A 21,338-nucleotide genomic window follows, 5' to 3' on the forward strand; every position below is an offset into this window, starting at 1 on the left:
TATATCTGTTGGGGATATGAGGAAAATTTTCATTTAGAAAATCGTGCTAGACATGAGTTTTAAAAGAAATTGGATTCTGAGAGATGGATGTGAGGAGTGGGTGCATTCCAGGTATAGGGTACAAACAGCCCCTTCAAAGATATAAAGAATGGAGATGCTCACTGTGTCTGTGAGGATCGTCAGGGAGGCCAGTTTTGCTATACTGAATTATATCTTTGTGGAGGAAAGTCACGCATTTGAAGACTATAAAAGTTGACTGGAGCTAACTTGTGAAGGTCTTTGCCAAGCAAGGCAGTTTATATTAGGGACCCACTGGAATTTATTAGAATAGAGTCAGACTTGTGCCTCAGGAATATCACTTTGGCAGGTATCTGGAGGATGTCCCTTTACTAGGAACGAGTCAGTCTAGTTCTATAAATAATTGAAAGGAAGAATATTAATTTTCTTTTAAAATATTTCATAAGTTGGGTTTCCAGTAGGTTCCCAGAGGACAAGTTGATTTTTGTTGGTAACCCCAGTGCTCAGTGTCATGTCTGGCTTATAGTAAGCACTTAATAAATGCTCATTGATTGGTTGGTTGATTTCTGTGAATTCATACTGACTCTTCCACCAGTTAGCACAAATTGACATTTATTATAGTTACTTCACAATTCTGATGTTTCAAAGAAAAAGTAAGTTATTTTCCTATGATTTCTTAGTTCTCTTGGCATTTAGAAGTGGCATTAAGTGTTCATTTATTGGGTAGAATATTATACTTTTCTTTTGTAGATAATCCGTGCCCATTGTATTTTTTTGCTATATAATTTTGACTATAGAATGCTCATTTCCGTTTTTAGTCCCCTTTGTGACTTTTGTTCCTTATTTACAAAGTCTTCTAAGCAAGTTTATTGTGGATACATATTAAAGCTATTGTTTATAGTATAATATTCAGTTTGTCAGCAGCTTTTATTTTTTTAGTATTCTCCCTGCCCACATTAACATGCAGTTGAGATTTGACTTCTCAAATTCAAAATGTGTATATATTTGTGTATTTGTATGTGTGTGAGTGTCTGTTATGAGCTTGACTCAGAGGAAGAACATTGCTAGATCTTTATCTGTTTATCTGACATCTGACAATTTTCTTCTAGCTGTTTAAGTCTTTGCTCCTTATTTACCTTGTAAAGTCCTCAAGGGCACATATATTGCATAATGCTTTTGTTTATCCATATACTAATTTAAGTTATCAGCAACTTTTTTTTTTAGATCACTGATGTTTTCAGTTACATCCTGGGTGCAGTAGTTTCATGAATCCGTAGTGTCATCATTGTGTGATTTCACTTGTGCAAGATGCAACCCCTTTGTGCCTGGTCCTCTTTATGTGTTCTTATAGATATTTTCCATAGAGGACTTGCCCAGTGCACCCATGTGGTAGGAGCATAAAGGAAATACAAGACATGGGACTTTTTTCTAGAAATGTTTATGAATTATCTGGGAAGAAAAGACTAAAATACATGAAAGGAAGAGAAATGAGGTAGCTGATTGCTGTCTTGTTGAATCTTGTAGGTCATGGTTTTGGGCAACTTGGCATTGATTATAAATGTATTTGAATACATGTTTTCCCATATGGATATATATTTTTCTCCCTCTCATTCTTCCTGTCTTTGTCCCTCCCTTTTTTCCTTTTCTTCTTACCCATCCTATCCCATACCTTCTTTGTCTTTTTAAAAATACACCTGTGACTTTAATGGTGTAGGGAGCTCTCAGAGATAGACTTTCCCTGCCAATGTAAATTAGAACTGTCTCTGCAATAATGTAACGAATATTGAAATATTATAGTAATTATTGCAATACTGTAATAAATTACTTTAAGAGACCTAGTGTCTCAGTGCCTGGGGCACTGGGACTTTAAGTGACTTGCCCAGAGTGACATGGCCAGTATATGGGACTTGAATTAAATCCTTTCTGTCTCTGACACCTATTCTCTAATCACTATGGCACAATGCCTCTCTCAATACACATATTTCATTTTGCTTCTTTTAGAATTCTGTTTTTAAAAATTCTGAGCTTAAAACTCCTAATGAGTATTTTCAGAAATTCAAAACTAGAATAGAAAAAGGGGATTGTAGATGAAACTGCAAACTTCTATTATGAGCAGCTTACTTTTCTTTTGAAATTTATAATAAATTTAATACATAATACATTTGCTTCTAGTGATTCTTTCAGGCCTTTGTTTTATTGTTTTCTATGCATTTTTAAAAAATTGCATCAATAATCACTTTTTTTCCTTTTTTTGGGAGGGTGTTACTCTTCTGTCCCTAGCTCCCCTCTTGCTGCCACCCTCAGTTAGAGAAAAGAAAAACAAAACCCTTGTAATGAACATGAGTAGTCACACAAGACAAATTCCCGCATTCACAAATGTCCAAAATGCATATCTCACTCTGCATTTTGACTCTCACCTCTCTGGCTGAATGTAGGTGGCCATTTCATCTGTGGTCCCATGGAATCATGATTTGTCATTGCATTGATCAGAGATCTTAAGTTTGTTCTTTGATCTGCATTTCTCTAATTAGTGATTTGAAGTATTTTTTCATATGCTTATTAATTGTTTTGATTATTTTCTTTGAAAACTACCTGTTTACTTGTCCTTTTACGTATGAATTTATTCCTAATATATTTGTTCCTAAATTTGCAATTATATGTCATCTTATACAGTTTTTCCTAGGTCTTATTATGCTATAGAGGAGCCTTTGTATTCTTTCATCATATTACAAATTTTATCATATTACGTATTATTGCAAACTTTAATATAGTTTACCAAGCTGGCAAGGCTTTAGATATAGGCCTAGCAATTGACCATCTTTCTCTAGACTAACCTAGTGAAGTTCTGAAGACTCAGAGATCAACCAAGTCGACCACAGTGTGATGAATTTTTCAGCTACAGCTGCTTTAGAAGAATGCCAACCAAGGCGTGGAAGTATTGCAGTCCCTCAGTGAAGGAAATACCCACATGAAGAATATCTTGGACCTTTGCCATATTGAACATGTAAATTTACATGTAATAGATATAAATTATTATATTCTTCTTAGGTGCTATCTTCACTAAAGCAGATTGCAACCCCTTTATTACCTACTATATGGTCTTTTATAGTTGCTTTGACTGAAAAATTCATCACTCTGTAACCAAAGCTGCTGGTGAGGCTCTCTGAATTTAGTGAGATTATTCCTTAAAGGATAGATATCAGTATTTATTAGTTGTTAAGCATAATACTACATCAACAATGGCTTATTGAATTAACACAAATGAATAAAATTGGCAGTATGGCCAGTTAAATATTTTTTGAATCATTCTTATTTAATAGACCATTATTGAGGCTCTTTTCTGTTATATTAAATTTCAAATGTTAGTTTCAAAAAATCCTGTTTTTAAGATATCATTTTTTATCTTCTACAATTTATATGTAATACTTAAAAGTGGAATTTCATAGGAATTTATAATAAGTCAATAAGTTCATAAAAATGACTTTTGTTGTTTCCACAGGGGCAGTAAAGTGGAACAGTAGATAGAGTGCCAGACCTGGAATCAGGAAAACCTGAGTTCACATCTGGTCATGGACACTTACTAGCTGTGTGACCCTGGGCATCTGTTTGCCTCAATTTCCTTATCTATAAAATAGCTATAGAAGACAATGTGCCTTTGCCAAGAAAACGCCAAATAGGGTCACAGAGAGTCAGATATGACTGAAAATGACTAAATAAACATTTCCACAAGCTCATCTCTCATGAATTATGTTAAAATAGATAAGGATTTAACTTTGGATTTTATTTGGAATTGTTTACTCAGCCAATAAATATTTATTAAACACCTGTTACGTGCCATGTAATGTGCTAAGCGCTGGACATACAAAGAGAAGCAAAAGATAGTCTTTGCCCTTAACGGAGCCAACAAACAGACATGTATAAGCAAGCTAAATAGGAAATACTTTTACAGAGTGAAGGCACTAGAATTAAAAATGATTGTGAAAGGCTTCCTGTAGAAGATGAGATTTTTAGTTGGGACTTAAAGGACACCAGGGAAGCCAGGATGCAGAAATGAGGAGGGAGAACATTCTAGACATAGGAGCTAGCCTGAAAAAATGCCATAGAGATGGAGTAGAATAGCGGTCACTGGATTGAAGCATACATATTAGAGAGTATGTAGTAAGAAGATTGTAAGGGTTGGGCGGGAGAGGGGATAGGGGTAGGTTATGAATGGCTTTGAATACCAAACAAAGGATTTTATATTTGATTTTGGAAGTGATAGGAAGTCACTGGAATTTGTTGAGTTAGAGGGGGTGACATGGTCAAACCAGCACTTTAGGAAAAATCACTTTGGTAGCTGAATGGAGGATTGATTGAAATGGAGTGAGACTTGAGGCAAGCTGACTCACCAGTAGGCAGTTGCAATTGTCCAAGCTTGAGGTGATGAGGGCTGACACCAGAGTGGCAGTGTCCGAGGAGACAAAGGGGTATATTCTAGAGCTGTTCAAAAGGTGGAATTGACAGGCATTAGCAACAAATTGGATGGGAGTATTAAAGATAGTAAGGAGTCATGGTTAACATCTAGATTATGAACTTGTGGTATTAGGAGAATGGTCTAATTAAGCAATGCTATATCTTCCTGCCAATCCAAGAAGTGTCAGGTTAGCTCGTAGACAGTAAGGGCCACAGTAGTCACAACATTTTATATTCAGTCAGAAAAAGATCATGGGACCAAACCAGAATATAAATTATTGCATTAAATTAATGCTTTTTTATAGTAGATGTTAACAACTGTATGTTTTTACCTTGTTTTCTCAAGTTATTATCATGACATGAATTCTGTAGAACCCAATAGAAATAAAATTAAACCCACACTTCACCTTGAGTTTTACTGAGGTTCCATCAGTGTTCATCAGTGAGCTTGCCACACACAGTTTAATTGTTCCTGGATAGTATACTGATGAAAGAATGTGGGATACACCATTAAATTCTGTTAGTTGATTTTTTTTCCTTACTTCTCCTTCCTACTCCATTTTCTTCAGTTTAAGATAATGTTGTAAAGACTTTAGGAACCTTTGCTATGTGATAGCCATTTTATAATTCACAGTACATCTTCCAAAGCAACTGCAGGAGAAAATGCTTAATATTACATAGTGATTCAAATAGTGAGTTGTCTAATGCTCCTGGAGCCTCTGCCAGTCACCTTAATTAGAAATTGATTGTTCAGGGACCAAAGAAGACTGGGAGAGAGTGGAGTAGGGAATCTGTTGAATTCTTTTCTTTGTTGTAGTGCCTAGGAATGTGTAGCTGAGAACAAGCAGTTACTTGTGACCCTTTTATTCTTTTCCTTTCACCATATTTGTAACAATACGAAGTATTGCTTTTAAATAACCTGTTAGATATATTTCTTGACTCACTTTGATGAAAGTTTTGAGCTGATGACGCTTGAGTTAAATAGATACTTTTTTGTTATGTAATATGCAAAGTCAGGATAAATTTACTTTGAAGTCAAGGAAGTTGCTTGAGGTTTTGGTAGGTAAATGGGGAAAAGTATAAGTGGTATCCACGATGTATTTCTGCTTTGGTTTTTGGTATTAAGTAAAATTCCTTTGGTGGTACGTGAGATAATTTGTAGGTATTTTTAAAGCAATAGACCTCTGTTTGAAAGAAAAAACTAATTGTTTTATTACTGGTGCTATATTACTAATATAGTTTAGAAAGGAAACTGTACTTTAAAAGTTTGCTTGATTGGCAGTCTGAAATAAAATTTTCACAATATACCATGATGTAACAGGTCTTTTCTTTAGAATCCAGGCATTTCCCCTTGGTAACTTCTCTGTTGAGTCTCTGATTGGATCTACAAGACACAATTAAATTATAAATTCATGCTATTCTGTATGTTGTGATAATATTGAAACATCGCTAGCTTCTAGGAAAGGTGAATCAAAACTCAGGTTAAAAAAATTAACACATACTCCTAGACAGGCATCTATTCTGATTAAATGGTTGTTAATGTTTGTGACTGATTTGTGTTTTGTCGTGTGGTAACCTAATTCAACAAATCATTATTTCTCAGATGAAGATAAACTGATTTCATTGAGGAAAAAAACCAAAATATGTTTTATTTTATGAATCAGTATTCATTCTTTTATTTGTCCTTGTGATTTGGAAAATAAGATACTTATAATTATAGTGTAAGATTTTGAAGGAGTAGAATAGAGCTGACAGTATTTGAGTATTATAAAAATTCTTATTTTCTACCATTTTGTTCTTATTTTAATGCTGCAAAGTGGTTACTCCTCAAATACTGAGTATTATATAATTCAAGAATTATATTCTAGAAATAAAGCTTGTAGGTTTTATCTTCATATTCATATAAATCAATGTTATTTTCATTTCTAATACTGATGAATATAGTATAGAAGCTATTTGTTGTTTTTTTTTAATTTGGAGACCTTAAGAAAATTTTATATGTTAAAAGTTTTCATACTGTTTCTGTCCATAGTTTTATCAAACCTCTTCAGATTTTACTTGGACATATCAATAAGCCATCAAAACTTTACACATTTAGATTTTTAGCCACTGAAAGTTCCATGTCAAAAATAATATTGCTCTTAGGATATAAGGAATTTTATTTACTCTTAAAGCAAATTTATTTTGACACAAATAACTCATTAAAAATGTGGAATTCCTTATGGTATACAGTAGTTTTAACTGAGCATTTTTACTTCAGTTATTTTGCTAATAAATAATAATTCTTTTGACATTTGAATAGCAGCAGTAATGATAATATGGTCAGTTATTTGGATTTTAAAGATCTCATTCATTCATTTGTAATATATAAAAAAGAAAATAATAGTATTTTAATGCTTTTTATAATAATAAGTTAGTCTTTTAAAAAAGAAATAGAATTATATCATTTCACCTTGAAGGCTGTTCAGAAGCAAGATTCTCTGTATTGTAAAAATGCTCAAACTAGATCAATGTAGAAAAAGATACGTTAATTTATTTTTTAAAAATTGCATTCTTTCTATGCCTTTGTAGCTCATCTGTGGCATAATGTTTCCATGCTTTAGAGTTGCTGCATTGTCCATTGGTGCAAACATGTCCAGATGAATTCAGTGTTTAATGTTAAAAATCTTATAACATGCCAGTTTGATTTGTAGCCCTTCATATCATAGAATGCTAATTAAAATCATATTTTTGCATATGTCATGCCTTTCATGTACATATGCAAATAGATTCTATTGCCTTTCAGCTATTAGTAATTAACTTTATGAAGGACAGCTGTAATACATAATTAACAAAAATGTTTGCAAGCCCTTTTCACACTGAAAGTTACAGCAGTAAAAATTTTTGCTTATCCAGAGACCCATTTTAGTCTGAAGCTCCCAAATGATATCTAAATTGTTTGAGGAAATCACATGACATAATTAAATTGATGTTTCGGTGTTATCAGTGAAAGAATGGTACTCAGTAAACTAGCTCATGACTCCTATCTATTTCATATGTATGTCACCAAAATTGAATTAAATAAACTGATTTGTATTTAAAAGAAGATATCATGTCGGGTAATACTTTTTTGTTGTAATTACAGCACATTATAACAATTGTTCCCATTTAAGTACAATTACATAGTATAGTATAAGATCAAAGAATTGCTCTATTTCATACCATATCAGACAATTTCCAAGTTTTATGAATCACAAAAACTATTGATTTTCTTTTGTGGTCCTATAAATATTTAATAAAATGACATTTGATTTGGCTCGCTTAGTGATAGATGGATGACAGTGGTTAAAGGCTACTTATTTTCTAACTTTTTAACCTGATAAAATCACTCAACCTCTCTTGTCCTCTGTTTCCTCATCTGTGAAATGAAGGTTGGACTTGTTTACCTCTGAGCTTCTTTTCAGCTCTAAATCTAAGATCTTAAGATCCTTATATATATATGTACACATACACACACATACATATACATACATATGTGTATATATACACACATATATGTGTACATATATTTACATGTATATATACACATGAATTTATTTTATTTTTAATAGAAATATTGAAAATGGATGAGTCACAAACTCAAACAATTAGAATTATATCAACTACTTTTGTGTTATTCTTGAATAATTATGTAAAAGTTTCCATGTATGTAAAAAGAATATTATATGAATATTTTCAAATATTATATCTATATGACCATTTGCAAATGCCTATCATTCTAATTTTCAACATTAAAAAAGAAATACATTTTCAGGGGAGTTTTTATTTTGACGCTTTAGTTGTCTGAGACTCTTGTCTTTCAAAAGCTAATTTTGTTTCTGAGAGTTATGTTTGAGTATTTTCTCTGACTATCATTTGCATTTTTTTCTTCCAGGGTTGCCTTTGTGATGAAGAAGCATTTAAATACTCATCTACTGGGCAAGCATGGAGTTGGTACACCGAAAGAAAGGTAATTATTTCTTATAGTAATTTTAAAATTTATTTGCCAAAACAAGTACTTTTTCCAGACTTTTGTTTCTTCAATTCTAGAATGAAGGGGTTCATCTAGAATAGGGGTCAGCAACCCCTGGCCAGAGGGCCATGTATAGCCCTCTTTTTGTTTTTGTGTGACCTTCAAGCTAAGAGTGCTTTTTGCATTTTTAAATCCATTGGTTTTACTCACGGACTACAGTTTGTTGAGCTCTGGTTTAGATTATCTTTATGCACCCTTTAAACAGCCAAATTCTATGATGTTCAGATATTGATGAAGACTTCTAAAAGGAAACCTAAAAACTTTGCTTTTATTCCCCATAGTTGCTAAGACAAAGATCTGGTATGCTTCTGTTAAGTTCCAGTAGATGATTACTGAGGTTCCTTCTAAATTTTAAAATTCTAGGATTCTAAATTTAATAGTCTTCTGAGGCTTTAACTTCATGTGACCACTGAATAACTTGTTTATTATACTCAACTAAAATACCGATTACTGAAATGTGGTGAAGCAGGGGAAATAATTTATCTAGTAGCCCATTGTCAATATAGACTTTGATAATACATTGATAATTGTCTGCATCAGTGATTTTTTAATTCTTCTGGCCCTTTGATTGATAGTTCGAGTTAACACCATCCCACCCTGAAGTGCTATATGTCAGATTAATTTTATAGAATATGAGGTTAATTGTTTTTGAGAATCTGACTCTTTTTTTTTTAAAGAAAAATAAGGTTGTGGAACACTCTTGTCTATATAACAGTCATTCAGGAACAAAAATGCAAACATGGGAAAATATATTTCTATATGACTTTATGCATGTCTACTAGAGAATGCTTACTTGATCCCTTTTATTTTGAAACTTTTTAAAAAATAATTTTAATATCTTTATTCTAGAATTATACCTTGCTAATATTACATATATCTTATGCATTACCCCCCAAATCATACTACAATTGCCATTTAATGAAAAAGTAACACTAGAATTATTTTGTCACCAATTGCCAGGTTTTTTTTTTAGTGTTCTTTCTGTCCCCTTCTACTATATCATCATTTGCTTCAGTACATAGTTTTAATTACATTAGGTAAATGTAATTTAGGTAAATTAGATAGTTAGGTAAGTGGAAACTTAGCCATGTAAACCACCAGGTGAACATGGCTACTTCTGATGTTTTCAGTTTTTAGCTGAGATTTGGTTCTTTTTAGTATCAATTCAGTCAGAAGTGGGTCACCTTTAAAAAAAATGTGATGAATTTCTCCATATATTCCAATATGATGCTTATAATTCCACACATATTACCTGAAGTTTTAGATATTTCAGAATGTTTTAAAAGGGCAAAAATTATTCATTTGGCAGGTCCTCATATCTATTCATGTTCAACTGTCTCAATAATCTGTAAATACTTTTAGTGGTATTCTTTTGGTTAGAAACCTTTTTTTTAACTTCAGTTCTTTATTCAAGGTATTCCTCCTTCTGTATGAATTTACAGTGGCATTTGTCAAGTAGATTGTACTGTCATCAAGTTATTACATCAGGTTGTGCTTTCCTTGGGCCTTGTGTTCCTGAATACCTTTCCTAAGAAGTTAAATTAGAAGTATGCTATCAGACACGGTTCTATGTACTGAAGAAATAGCAAATGAAACAAAACTTCATGATGTCACTCATTATAATTATGACACAATTACCTCAGTTTTTTGTTTCTTACAGTGCTGCCTTCTACAACAAGAAGCTTTTACAGATCTCCTTAAGACTAATGCCTTCCCTTTGAGATGATCTCCAATTTATTCTATGTCTATCTTATTTAACATAGTTGTTTGCATGTTGTTTCCTCAGTTAGACTCTGAACTCCTTAAAATCAAGGACTGTTTTGTGCGTTTCTTTCTGTCCCCAGTGCTTAGCTCAGTGCCTGACAATAGTAGGTGCTTAATAAATATTTGTTAACTTGACTTAACCTTATTCCTCCTGCATCCTAGCAATGTTTCTTTTCTTTTGCTACCCTTCCTTAGTGCATTCCAAGTATATTTTTCTTCTTTTTTTTCTCTTCCTCCTCTTCTTCCTACTACCTGCTAGCTAGCTAGTACCAGAATATAGGAGTTTAATATGATATGTCCCCTTTACTCTAAGGTTTGGCAACCTAATATCAGGGTATTATTCCTAGTTCTTGAAGCTGTAGAATTAGTTAATAGTTTCAACAAATGAGTCTCTCCATTTTCACCTTGTTATGTACTATAGTCCAATTTTTCTATGCTCCAAAGCTGACCTAATCTAAAGATATTTTGAGTGAGTGATTTTTCTGCCTTTTAAAAGCCTTTATTTTGGCTCTGAATACTTTCTGTTCATAATACTTTGTATCTGGCATTTCCTCCTAATATACAGTAATACTGAGTAGTAGCGTCAGGACTGTAATAGCAATATAATCTCCCAGTAGAAGTCCCTAGTTGGTGATGGCTAAGATTTAAGTAGTGTAATCTAACACAATAAATGCCGAAATGCTTCTCTCTTCCTTTCCACTTTCCCCCACTCCCTTTCCTTGGAGGGGGAGTTGATGTCTTTTAATGGCTTTAAGATGCAAGGAAACTCTTCATCAGCATGTCGAACCATCACTTTGGGCACAACTGTTCTCTAAATTAAATTACATGGTTTTTCTTACCTATTTAAAACATTAATGCCTTGACTATAATATTGCAAGCTTGCTATATTTTAATTTCTCTAGGACAATATAATCAGTTTACTTTTTATGTTTTGAATTTGATTCTGTTCTGATACATTGCAAATTATAGCAAATACTAATAGAAGTTAGCTAAATAGGCTGTGACAATTAGATTAATAATGCATTTTGTTTGCAAGTGTTTAGGCTTTGTGCTTTGACTGATATATGCAAAGATGGTAATTTATTAAAAGTAAATTCATGTAATTGTACTATAGAGTTTGATAGACCAAAAAAAAGTTGTCAGCATGACTATCACCAGAAACAGAAAAATAAAATAAATTCAAAAGGATATACCAAATGAGAACAAAACACATGTCATACATATTTCAAAAAGTTAGGAATCCCCCCCGTTCAAAATTTTAGTTAGTACCCCTAATAATTACTCCAGTTTAATGCTTTAAGGTTTGCAGTCTTTTACTCAAAACTACCCTTTGAATTATATAGTCCGAACTGTTAACCTCTCTGAATATCAGTTTCCTCATGTATAAAGTCAGAACAAATAGATTAACAAAGGGCACACCACCAGTTTGGAGTGTAGGAGCCAGAACTAGAACTCAGATCTTTGACTCTAGTCAGTCTATTGCTCTTTGTATGAAATCACAGGGGTTTTTTTTGTTTTTTTGGGTTTTTTTTGTTTTGTTTTGTTTTGTTTTTATAATGAGGCAATTGAGGTTAAGTGACTTGCCCAGGGTCATACAGCTAGTGAGTGTTATGTGTCTGAGGCTGGATTTGAACTCAGGTCCTTCTGACTCCAGGGCTGGTGCTCTATCCACTGCGCCACCTAGCTGTCCCACCCTCTTTTCTTTTTTGGTGAGGTAGTTGGGGTTAAGTGACTTGCCTAGAGTCACACAGCTAGTGAATATTATGTGTCTGAGCCCGGATTTGAACTCAGGTGCTCCTGATTCCAGGGCCAGTGCTCTATCCACTGCGCCACCTAGCTACTCTGAAATCATAGGTTTTTGTTTCTGAAAATTTTATCCTCTAAAAACTGCTTAATATGTTTAAACTATACTGTAACAACACTAAACACTGTATTTACGTATACACATACATACATGTGTATTTATGTAAACATCTCTAAATACATATACACATTATAGCAAATTCTAACAACTTTATGACTTTATTCTGAAGTGTTTTCTATTTAATTCACATTTCTCTTTGATATCCTGACATAAGGTCCCTCTTTTGTGAATCTTAATCCAAAAAGTAAATATAACAATTATCATTGCACTAATTAAATAAGTGTATCATAGGTAAAAGCTAGGTGTAGGTTACAAAGCAAGGCTGGTAGTTCCTTATTCAAAACAAGCTTGAAATGACGCAGAAAGGTAGGAGTCAGAAATTATTTAAGATTTTTTATAAAGTGGTTGACGATATTGACATCATTTTGTTGTCACTTTTTGATGGAGTTCAGTCTGCTCCTGCTCTTATTTGTAAAATTTTCCAGTTTAGGTATCTTGTGGTGGTGAGGAAAAAAAACTCCTATAGTCAATTCTATTGATTATCCAAATAAAAAATACAAGATTTTCCCATCAAGAATTCTTTGGATGTATTTCTACGTGTAATATAGCTCCTGTTGATTTATTGTCAACATACATCTATCTTAAAGTTGACATACAGTAGTCCATTCTAAGTTCAAGGCCAACAGATGGTCATTATTTTGGTGTTAACAGTCTTCCTTGTAACTATAGTTTGTACCCTAATGGAACCTTTGGACATGCAATTTTATAAGTATTGGACATAAACGTGATTTAATTGTGAGAGAAAAGTACTGGCAGCTGTGATAGTTTAGTTTTAATTTGTGTGTCATAGTATGTGGTCTTCAGCAATCCACCCCTCCCCCATTTAGTCTCTTTGTGTTTATGGCTTAAAATTGTATGTTATGAAGATTTTTATATTTGAAGAGGCCATGTCTGAGTTAAATTTTCTCTCTACACACTATAAGCAAATAGAACATAATATACCAAAAGTATACATCTGCACATATTTTGAAAGTTTGTATTTTAATTATGTAGAGTACCCCACTTGAAGTTATTTTGTCCTTCAGACACAATATAAAATTTGATGGACATCATATAGCATTATCTTCCCACCCTCTCATATCCCCTGCTCTTACCGTCACTCTTAGAAACTATGGATGGGTAATGAACTAGGAATTTCATTTGGAAAATTGTACAGTACTTATCATGACATACCTTCCCCTGCACAGACAAACACCCCCACCTCTGCCACTCATTTCCCACCTAGCTTCTACCCAAAACATAAGTTGTCTCTTAAATACCAGTCTAATATTACTATATGACTGTCAATCATAAAATACTATGAATAATAAAAATTATAGATCAACAAAAAGGCAATGGAGAGATACATTTTGTGTGTGTATCATTTTCAGGGTATTGTCAATGAAGAATTGTATACATGAAACTGTGTGAAAAGTGTCATCATGTGTCTCGAAAAGGTTCTGGTCTTGTAGGAAGAGTAAGGGATTTTCTGTTAATCCTTTTTTTCTCATTAAAGAATCAAGAGGTCAAAAGGAGGGTGCCTGGCATGTTTTGTGGGCCCTTTTTGGAACAGTCAACTACTGTATTATTAATAAGATGAACTCTGTGTTTAAATGTACTTTAATTGTTTTACTGAGGCATCTAGGTGGCTCAATGGATAGAGTGCTGTGCCTGGAGTCAGGAAGACCTGAATTCAAATCCAACCTCAAACACTTATTATCTGTATGACCCTTGACAAGTTACTTAACCTCTGTTTGCCTTAATCCATTCGAGAAGGAAATAGCAAACTACTCCATTGTCTTTGCCTAAAAAAAACCCAAAACCCAAAACCCATAGACAGTATTGGCATGCTATGGTCCGTGGCATCATGAAGAGTTGGACATGGTTGAATGACTGAACAACAAGAAGAAATTGTTTTACGAAAGATGCCTTGCATGATATGTTATTTGTGATTAAACTTTGCTAGTTAACTGTTACTTCATTTATGAATTAACCAGAATAACTTACTAGGTAAAGTGTTGCAAGTATTCTATGTATTAAAGACAAGAGGAAATTCCAGGAGATACTGTCTCTGTACTGAATTTATATATCATTAAAGTTCTTTTTGAAATTGAAGCTATGTTCTCAAGGGGGAAAAATACCTAATATAAAAAGTTGAATATTTAGACAAGGAATATTAATATGATGACCAGCCTTGTGCTGTACTTAACTGTGTATATCTACTGTGTTATGTCGTTTGTGAGCACTTTGAAGAGCTTTCAAAAACCCAAAGAATTTTGTGACTCCAGAATCTCACTTTTAATTATGGTATCTTCCATTACTCATTTCTTCTCCTGGAACTTAGGAATTCCTCATTTGTTTGAGAATCTACTTATTTCATAATATCTCCAAAACATTTGCTCACCCTCTTTGTAATTTTAATACTCAAATATAGAGTTTATCTACTTTTTAATGTATTTCTTTGTAGTATGAATATCCCCAAAGTATGAATCTTCAAGTTTTGTAAAACTAATTACTTCTATAATATAGCAAGGTTATGTTAAAAAAATACATATATAGCCCTTAATAGATCTCCTGAGACTTTTATATTACTGTTATTCAATTTGTTTACCAATAATAAACTGATAAAAATCACATTGCTAGGTTATAAAAACTGGTAATGAAATAGAATGGATGACCAACCCATCTAATTGATCATCAACCCAGAGTGAATATTTTTATCCTTGTAGATTGAAAACAAAATGTCATACATATTCCACTCTTATTCCTTGATTTTGAATCTCTTTGTGTGGTACTTTTGCTGTGTGAATTGGAAATTTAGGTTTTTTTATATGAATAATATAAGAGATTTGGAAGGAAAGAACTCAGTAACAGCAATCATATGCTCAGAAAATTGTTATCACATATGTTATATTATGGGCTAGATGGTTAAAAGGTATGGAGGCAAAGGATGGAGTATCATGTTTGAAGAATAGCATGAAGGCTAGTTTGACTGGATAGTAGTATTTAAGAATGTATGCATGAAAAATACCTATTAATTACTGATGATAAGTAATATACACCTAAGGTGAAACAGAAATATCTGTAACCTTTTGGAGGATATTTCTGTATTTTAATTACATTTTATAACATGTATGGATATATATGTTCAGACACATAGTAAACACGTGTTTATAGTCATGTGGGACAAATTTGTTTTTAATTATTAAGTAGAAATGGGTGGGCAAGACATAAAGAGACGATCACTCATTAGAAGACAAATTCATCAATTTAACAAGAATTAAATATAATAAATAAAACTCAAAAGGTTAACAAAACTGATAAATTATTGACTAACTTGATTAAACAGGAAAATGAGTTACTTAGAAGTGATCAGGTTGTCTAGAAGCTCCCATTTGAAGCTCAAAAAGGTTACAGATGACATTTGAGACTTGTCAAGAATACACAAGAAAGCCAATCCCAAATCATTATTTATATTCTGGAGTCAAAGAAGTAATTTTTTTGTTGTAAGTAATGCTCAATCTGTAGTGTCCTTTCTAAAATACCCCTATATTCTGTTATCCTCAGGTTAATATTAAAAAAAAAACCCTGGTAGTCTTTGATACTTTGATCTATAATTTCATCTAAGGACTCTATGCATTTTTAATTGCAGTGAACCCTGCCCTCTCATAATATAGGGTGGCATGTCCTTAAATCCTGTTTCATGGCCTGAAATAATAGTGTGCATTCATTCATTCATTCATTCATTTACTTATTCACACATTCATTTATTTATTTACGTGCTTATTTTTTATCAATTTCTTTCTTTCTTTATTTGTTTGTTTGTTTGTTTGTTTAGTCATATGTCACATTCACCTAGTAGAATTTAAGTACTTTGAGGGCAGTGATTTTTTTTTTAATTTTGTCTTTGCCATCTCATTGTTTAGGACAGTTGCTCATAAACAACTACATACTAAATGGTTATTGGATTGTATTTTGGAGAGAGGATTATTATTATTTTTTTTTATTGAAGTATGGTTTGGACTGGTTAATTTCTGACACTCTTTCCAGTTCTGAGATTTTTTGATAAACGCCATACCATGATCAGACATCAGACGGGGAACTTAGCTTAGGAAATGGACGGAGACTTTTAAAAGGGTATAAGAGAAAGTAGCCTAACAGATTCCTAGACTGCTAGGTAGAGCTGGGGGCTATGAAATGAAAAGCAACAGGGAAAGTTTGAGGTACATACAGTAGTCCAGATTGGTTTAACCCTTACTGCCTTATGTTTTGATGGGGAAAAGCCTTTTGAGATGGTGGCTAAAGTGAAAGGAATGTGGAGTCAGAAGTGTTTTGGGGTTGTGATTGTGTCTTGTATTTCCGTGAGCTGGATGAGTTCTAAGAGGGAAGATGTAAGGATGTAAAGATCCTCAGTGTCCATGAGGATGACTTCTCCTCAGGTGGAAGTGCACCCCTACACCCTAGACCAAGGATGGGGAACCTGTGGCCTCAAGACCACATGTGGCCCTCTAGGTCCCCAAGTGTGGCCCTTTGACTAAATCCAAACTTCACAGAACAAATCCCCTTAAAAGAATTTGTTCTGTAAAGCTTGGACTCAGAAGGCTACACCCAAGGACCTAGAAGGTCACATGTGGCCTCAAGACCACAGGTTCCCACCCCTGCCCCAGACCATATGATAGTCTGATGGTTAAAAGCAGGCATTAGGAGTAGGGATAAGATACTATCTATGAGGGGTTGATTCACATTGTATGCTATATGAGAGAAGAGAGAACCTCTTTTCTCAGAAAGTCAGGAGGCAAGATTCTGTACTGAGACAAGAATGGCCTGATCTAAGAGGAAAAGAGCTTTGCAATTTTTTTTTTGGAGTACATTACAGAGAGTCCATCAGGAATAAAAAAGATTAGTATGCAGAAATAAGCCTAATTGAGATTAGATAAACTATATTTGTTGTGGACTTAATGTTTGCTGCTTTCATAAGCAATGCTCAGCAGCAGGCAAGTAGGAGTAGAGAAGGCCCCTGGGAGGGCATAGTTCCCTGAGTCAGTTCGGGGGGGGATAAAAAGCAACACTGATTCCTTCTGATTCCCAAGTGTTCAGTAGGGTCATAGCCAACCTTATGTTGTTGTATTTTAGTTGTGAGAAGCACATGAGATGAAGTGCTTTGAAAGCTGTAAAAGATGCTATGTACATTTTAGGTATTATTTTTATTTACTCTTATCATATTTGGTTAGTATTCAGGTTCTAAATGACACCATTTACATGTGTTGAAACATCTAATTTTAAGAAATGCTTCAGCAGAAGCCAAGATGTAAGAGAAAAGAGCTATTTGGGGAGAGGTTTACAATCTTTAAACTTAGTATGCTTGTTAACTTTTTTTTTGAGTCCTGAATTTTGTCACTGAGGATAACAGTATTCTTTACCTTTGTTAAGCCTTTTATAGTTTTCATAGAACTTTTACATGCATTTGATACTCAAGCCGTTGCCGTTAGGCAAGCATGCATCTTCTGATCAGCAGAGGTTTAGAGAGTTTGGGATTTAGCCAAGGTAATTCACCTTGACAATGGTGGAATCAAGAATAGAGCCTTGCTTTTCTCATGACTTTTAGTTATGTGGTTTGCAATTCACCACTGCCTTTCAAGATAATCTATTAAATGATAGAGCAAAAGTTTTATGCTTCTTTCTGTATGGGGATTTTTTTTTTTGCAAAAGTCATTAAGTAGCTTTAAGCTATTTAGTTTGCTAACCATTTCCATGCCACTTAGTGGTAAGTACTGGAGAAACAAAGAAAAGGTGATATAGTCCCTGCCCTCAGGGAGATTGTTTTCTGCTGGAGTGGAGAGGAAGAAATGGAACATTCAGACATATATGTTAAGCAGATATAATACATTTTGAGGGGAGATAGTAACTAACAGTGCTGAGGATCAGGAATTAACAAGACTTGACCAGACTGAATAATCATTAGCAACGCAGTGCAACGCTTTTTAAGTTTTTCATAATGTTATATATATGCTGTCTCCTCTGAAAGTGGAAGAATGTGAGGCACTGAAAAGCCAAAATCAATATTGAAGTTGTGAACCTGAGTGACTGGAAAGGTAATGATGTCTTCAAAAGAAATAGAGAACTTTGGAAGAGTAATGGGTTTAGAAAGGTAAGGAATAATTATTGCTCCTTTCAACATGATTTACTTGAGATGCGTAAGGAGTATCCAGTGGAAATGTCTAGGAAGCATTTGGTGTTAGAAGACTCTAATTGAGAGTAGAGATGAGACCTGTATATATAGATATGGGTGTTACCTGCGTGGAGATTATAATAGAATTAATGGGGGTTGTCATCTTCTAGACCTTCTAGAGTGGGTGTACAGAGAAAAGAGTGCCCAATGAGAAGGCCTTGGGAAGACTCACACAGACAGAAGACAGGAGACGAATCCAACAAACTGTGAGAAAGATTGAAGTTGAAGGAAGAGAGGGTATTTAGGAGGAAGGGGGAGTTAATTAGGTAATCATTCAGAATCTTGGAGAAAGATGTTCAGTGGAGATGTTCAATTGGAGTGATGCCATATTTCAAGAGTTTGAGAAGTAGATAAAAAAGAAGGAAGTAGTGAAAAGTACAGAAAACTTTTTTTCCTGAGAGTTTGGCTATGATAGTTTGGCAGAAACTAGGTATAGATCAACATCTCACAATGTATATACCAAGGCAAGGTCCAAATGGGTACATGATTTAGACATAAAGAGTGATACCATGAGTAAATTAGGAGACATGAAATAGTTTACTTCTCATATCTATGGATAAGAGAAGAATTTCTGACCATATAAAAGACAGAGAGCATTACAAAATGTAAAATGGATGATTTTGAGCACATTAAATGAAAGATTTTTTGCTCAAACAAAACCAGTGCAACCAATTTTAGAAGGAAAGCAGAAAGCTGGAAAAAAATTTTTTTACATCAAGTTTCTCTGATAAAGGCCTCATTTTTCAAATATAAAGAGAACTGCATCAAAATACCATTCATTCCTCAATTGATAAATGGTCAAAGGATATGAACAGGCAGTTTTCAGACAAAGAAGTCAAAGCTGTCTATAGTCATATGAAAAAATGCTCTAAATCATTATTAATTAGAGAAATAGCAAATTAATACAACTCTGAGGTACCCACCTGAGATTGGCTAATATGACAGAAAAGGAAAATGATAAATGTTGGAAAGGATGAGGGAATATTGGGGCACTAATATACCATTGGTAGAGTTGGGAGCTTTTGCAACCATTCTGGAGAACAATTTGGATCTATGCCCAAAGGGCTATAAATTTGTGCATACCCTTTGACCCAGCAATACCACTTTTAGGTCTGTTCCCAAAGAGATAAAAAAAAAAGCAACCTATAAGTACCAAAGGACCTATAAGTACCAAAATATTTATAGCAGCTTTTTTGTAGTGGTAAAGAATTAGAAATTGAGGGGATGTGTATAAGTTGGGGAATGGCTGAACAAATTGTGGTATATGATTGTGATGGGGTAGTATTGTGCTATGAAAAATGATGAGCGGAATGCTTTCAGAAACACCTAGAAAGACTTACATGAAAACTGATACAAATTGAAGTGAGCAGAATCAGGAGAACATTGTACATAGTTACAATAATGTTGTAATGGATTATCAACTGTGAATGACTTTGGTATTCCCATATATACTAAGATTTAAGAAAATTCTGAAGGACAATATGAAAACGCTGTTCTGCCTATAGAGAAAGAATTAATGGAGTCTGAATGCAGATTGAAGCATACTATTTTTCACTTAAAAAATTTTTTTTCTCTCTGTTTTCTTTCACAACATGACCAATCGGGAAATATGTTTTGCACAATTACTCATGTATTGCTTTTAGGGAGTGGAAAAGGAGAGATGAAGGCAGAGAATTTGGAACTCAAAATTTGAAAAAATAAAGGATGTTAAAAATTATTTCAACATGTAGTTGAAAAAAATATTCAAAACAAAAAAGAAAAAAGAGCTAGGTTATGAAAAGAAGGTTCTTCAAACAAGACTTACTGTTATTAAAAAAATTGACAGTTTATTATATTCTTATTCTATACCAATTACTGTGGTAGGCCCTAAAGATTATACAAAACTGAATTAATACTGCAACCTTGCCTTTTAGGAAGTTAGAATTTAATAGATTAGATAAGACATGTGTGTGTGTGTATGTGTGTGTGTGTGTGTGTCTGCTATAGAAATTAAAATATGTATATACAAGAATGAGATGAAGTAATATGAGAGTCCAGAGAAGAGGGGTATTATTTTTGGTGATGTGGGGTTGAATGTTGGAAGAGAATAATGGTCTGTCTCTGGAAAAGCTTTATGGAAGTAGGATAATGTAATATTTTGAAGGTCAGATATTGATTAGATAAGCTTAAGAAACATCATCTAGAGAAAAAACTGGTTCATTTTTTGAATCTCTACTCAAATAACTTAGCAGTATACAAAGTTTAAGGTCATGAAATTTAAAATTGAAAAGGTTCATTGAGTCTAATCTCCTCTCATTTTACAGATGACATGATTAAAACCTAGAGGATGTTAATGACTTCCCCAAAGTCATATAACTAGTAAAGTTTTTTTTCATCTCTTTGTGTATAGTGTGTTTGTGTGAGTGAGCAATTATTTTGTTATGTGGCTCTTTGCCTAGTGTATTCTGATAGAACTGTATTGTTTGGCCTGGAAACTTACATTAGAAATTAACTTGATATTTAGTGAAAATTGTTTTAAGTTTTGTGATTGGATATCAATGACTTAATGTGATATATTCATAAAGGCCAAACCCAACTTTAAGGCATACCTTGGTAGCTTTATGAAATATAGTATATAAAGAGTTTTTGTAATTAAATATGTTGTTTTGCCAATTTTGTGAGTGTGTGTAGAAGATTAAATAAAGATAAAATGTTCGTTATTGTTCTATAGCATGTGGTTGTAAACATTTTATAGTAATACTGTTTGCAGATTTTATAGGCTTTTTAATGTTTCTTATCAGTAGTGGCATCATGACCCTTAGCGTTTGTTGGGTTATAAAATGTAACAACAAATTTGTATTGAGAATATTATAATGAAAGAAAATTAAAATCTCTAGGGAGTACCCAGATGAAATATTTTCCATATAGTTTCAGTAAGGAAA

The 21,338-nt window shown here is 33.5% G+C and overlaps 1 protein-coding gene across 1 annotated transcript in view; it reads left to right on the plus strand.

The window, feature by feature from the left end:
- Positions 1-21,338, plus strand: part of ZNF407 (zinc finger protein 407) — a 611,846-nt gene that overhangs the window by 224,890 nt on the left and 365,618 nt on the right. Inside the window, exon 4 of the mRNA XM_020997614.2 lies at positions 8,384-8,458. Coding sequence (XP_020853273.1) covers positions 8,384-8,458 — 75 coding nt within the window. The remainder of the gene's footprint in view (positions 1-8,383; positions 8,459-21,338) is intronic.

Source organism: Phascolarctos cinereus, unplaced genomic scaffold (genome assembly GCF_003287225.1).
Source record: "Phascolarctos cinereus isolate Bilbo 61053 unplaced genomic scaffold, phaCin_HiC Scaffold_4;HRSCAF=312, whole genome shotgun sequence".
NCBI lineage: Eukaryota > Metazoa > Chordata > Mammalia > Diprotodontia > Phascolarctidae > Phascolarctos > Phascolarctos cinereus.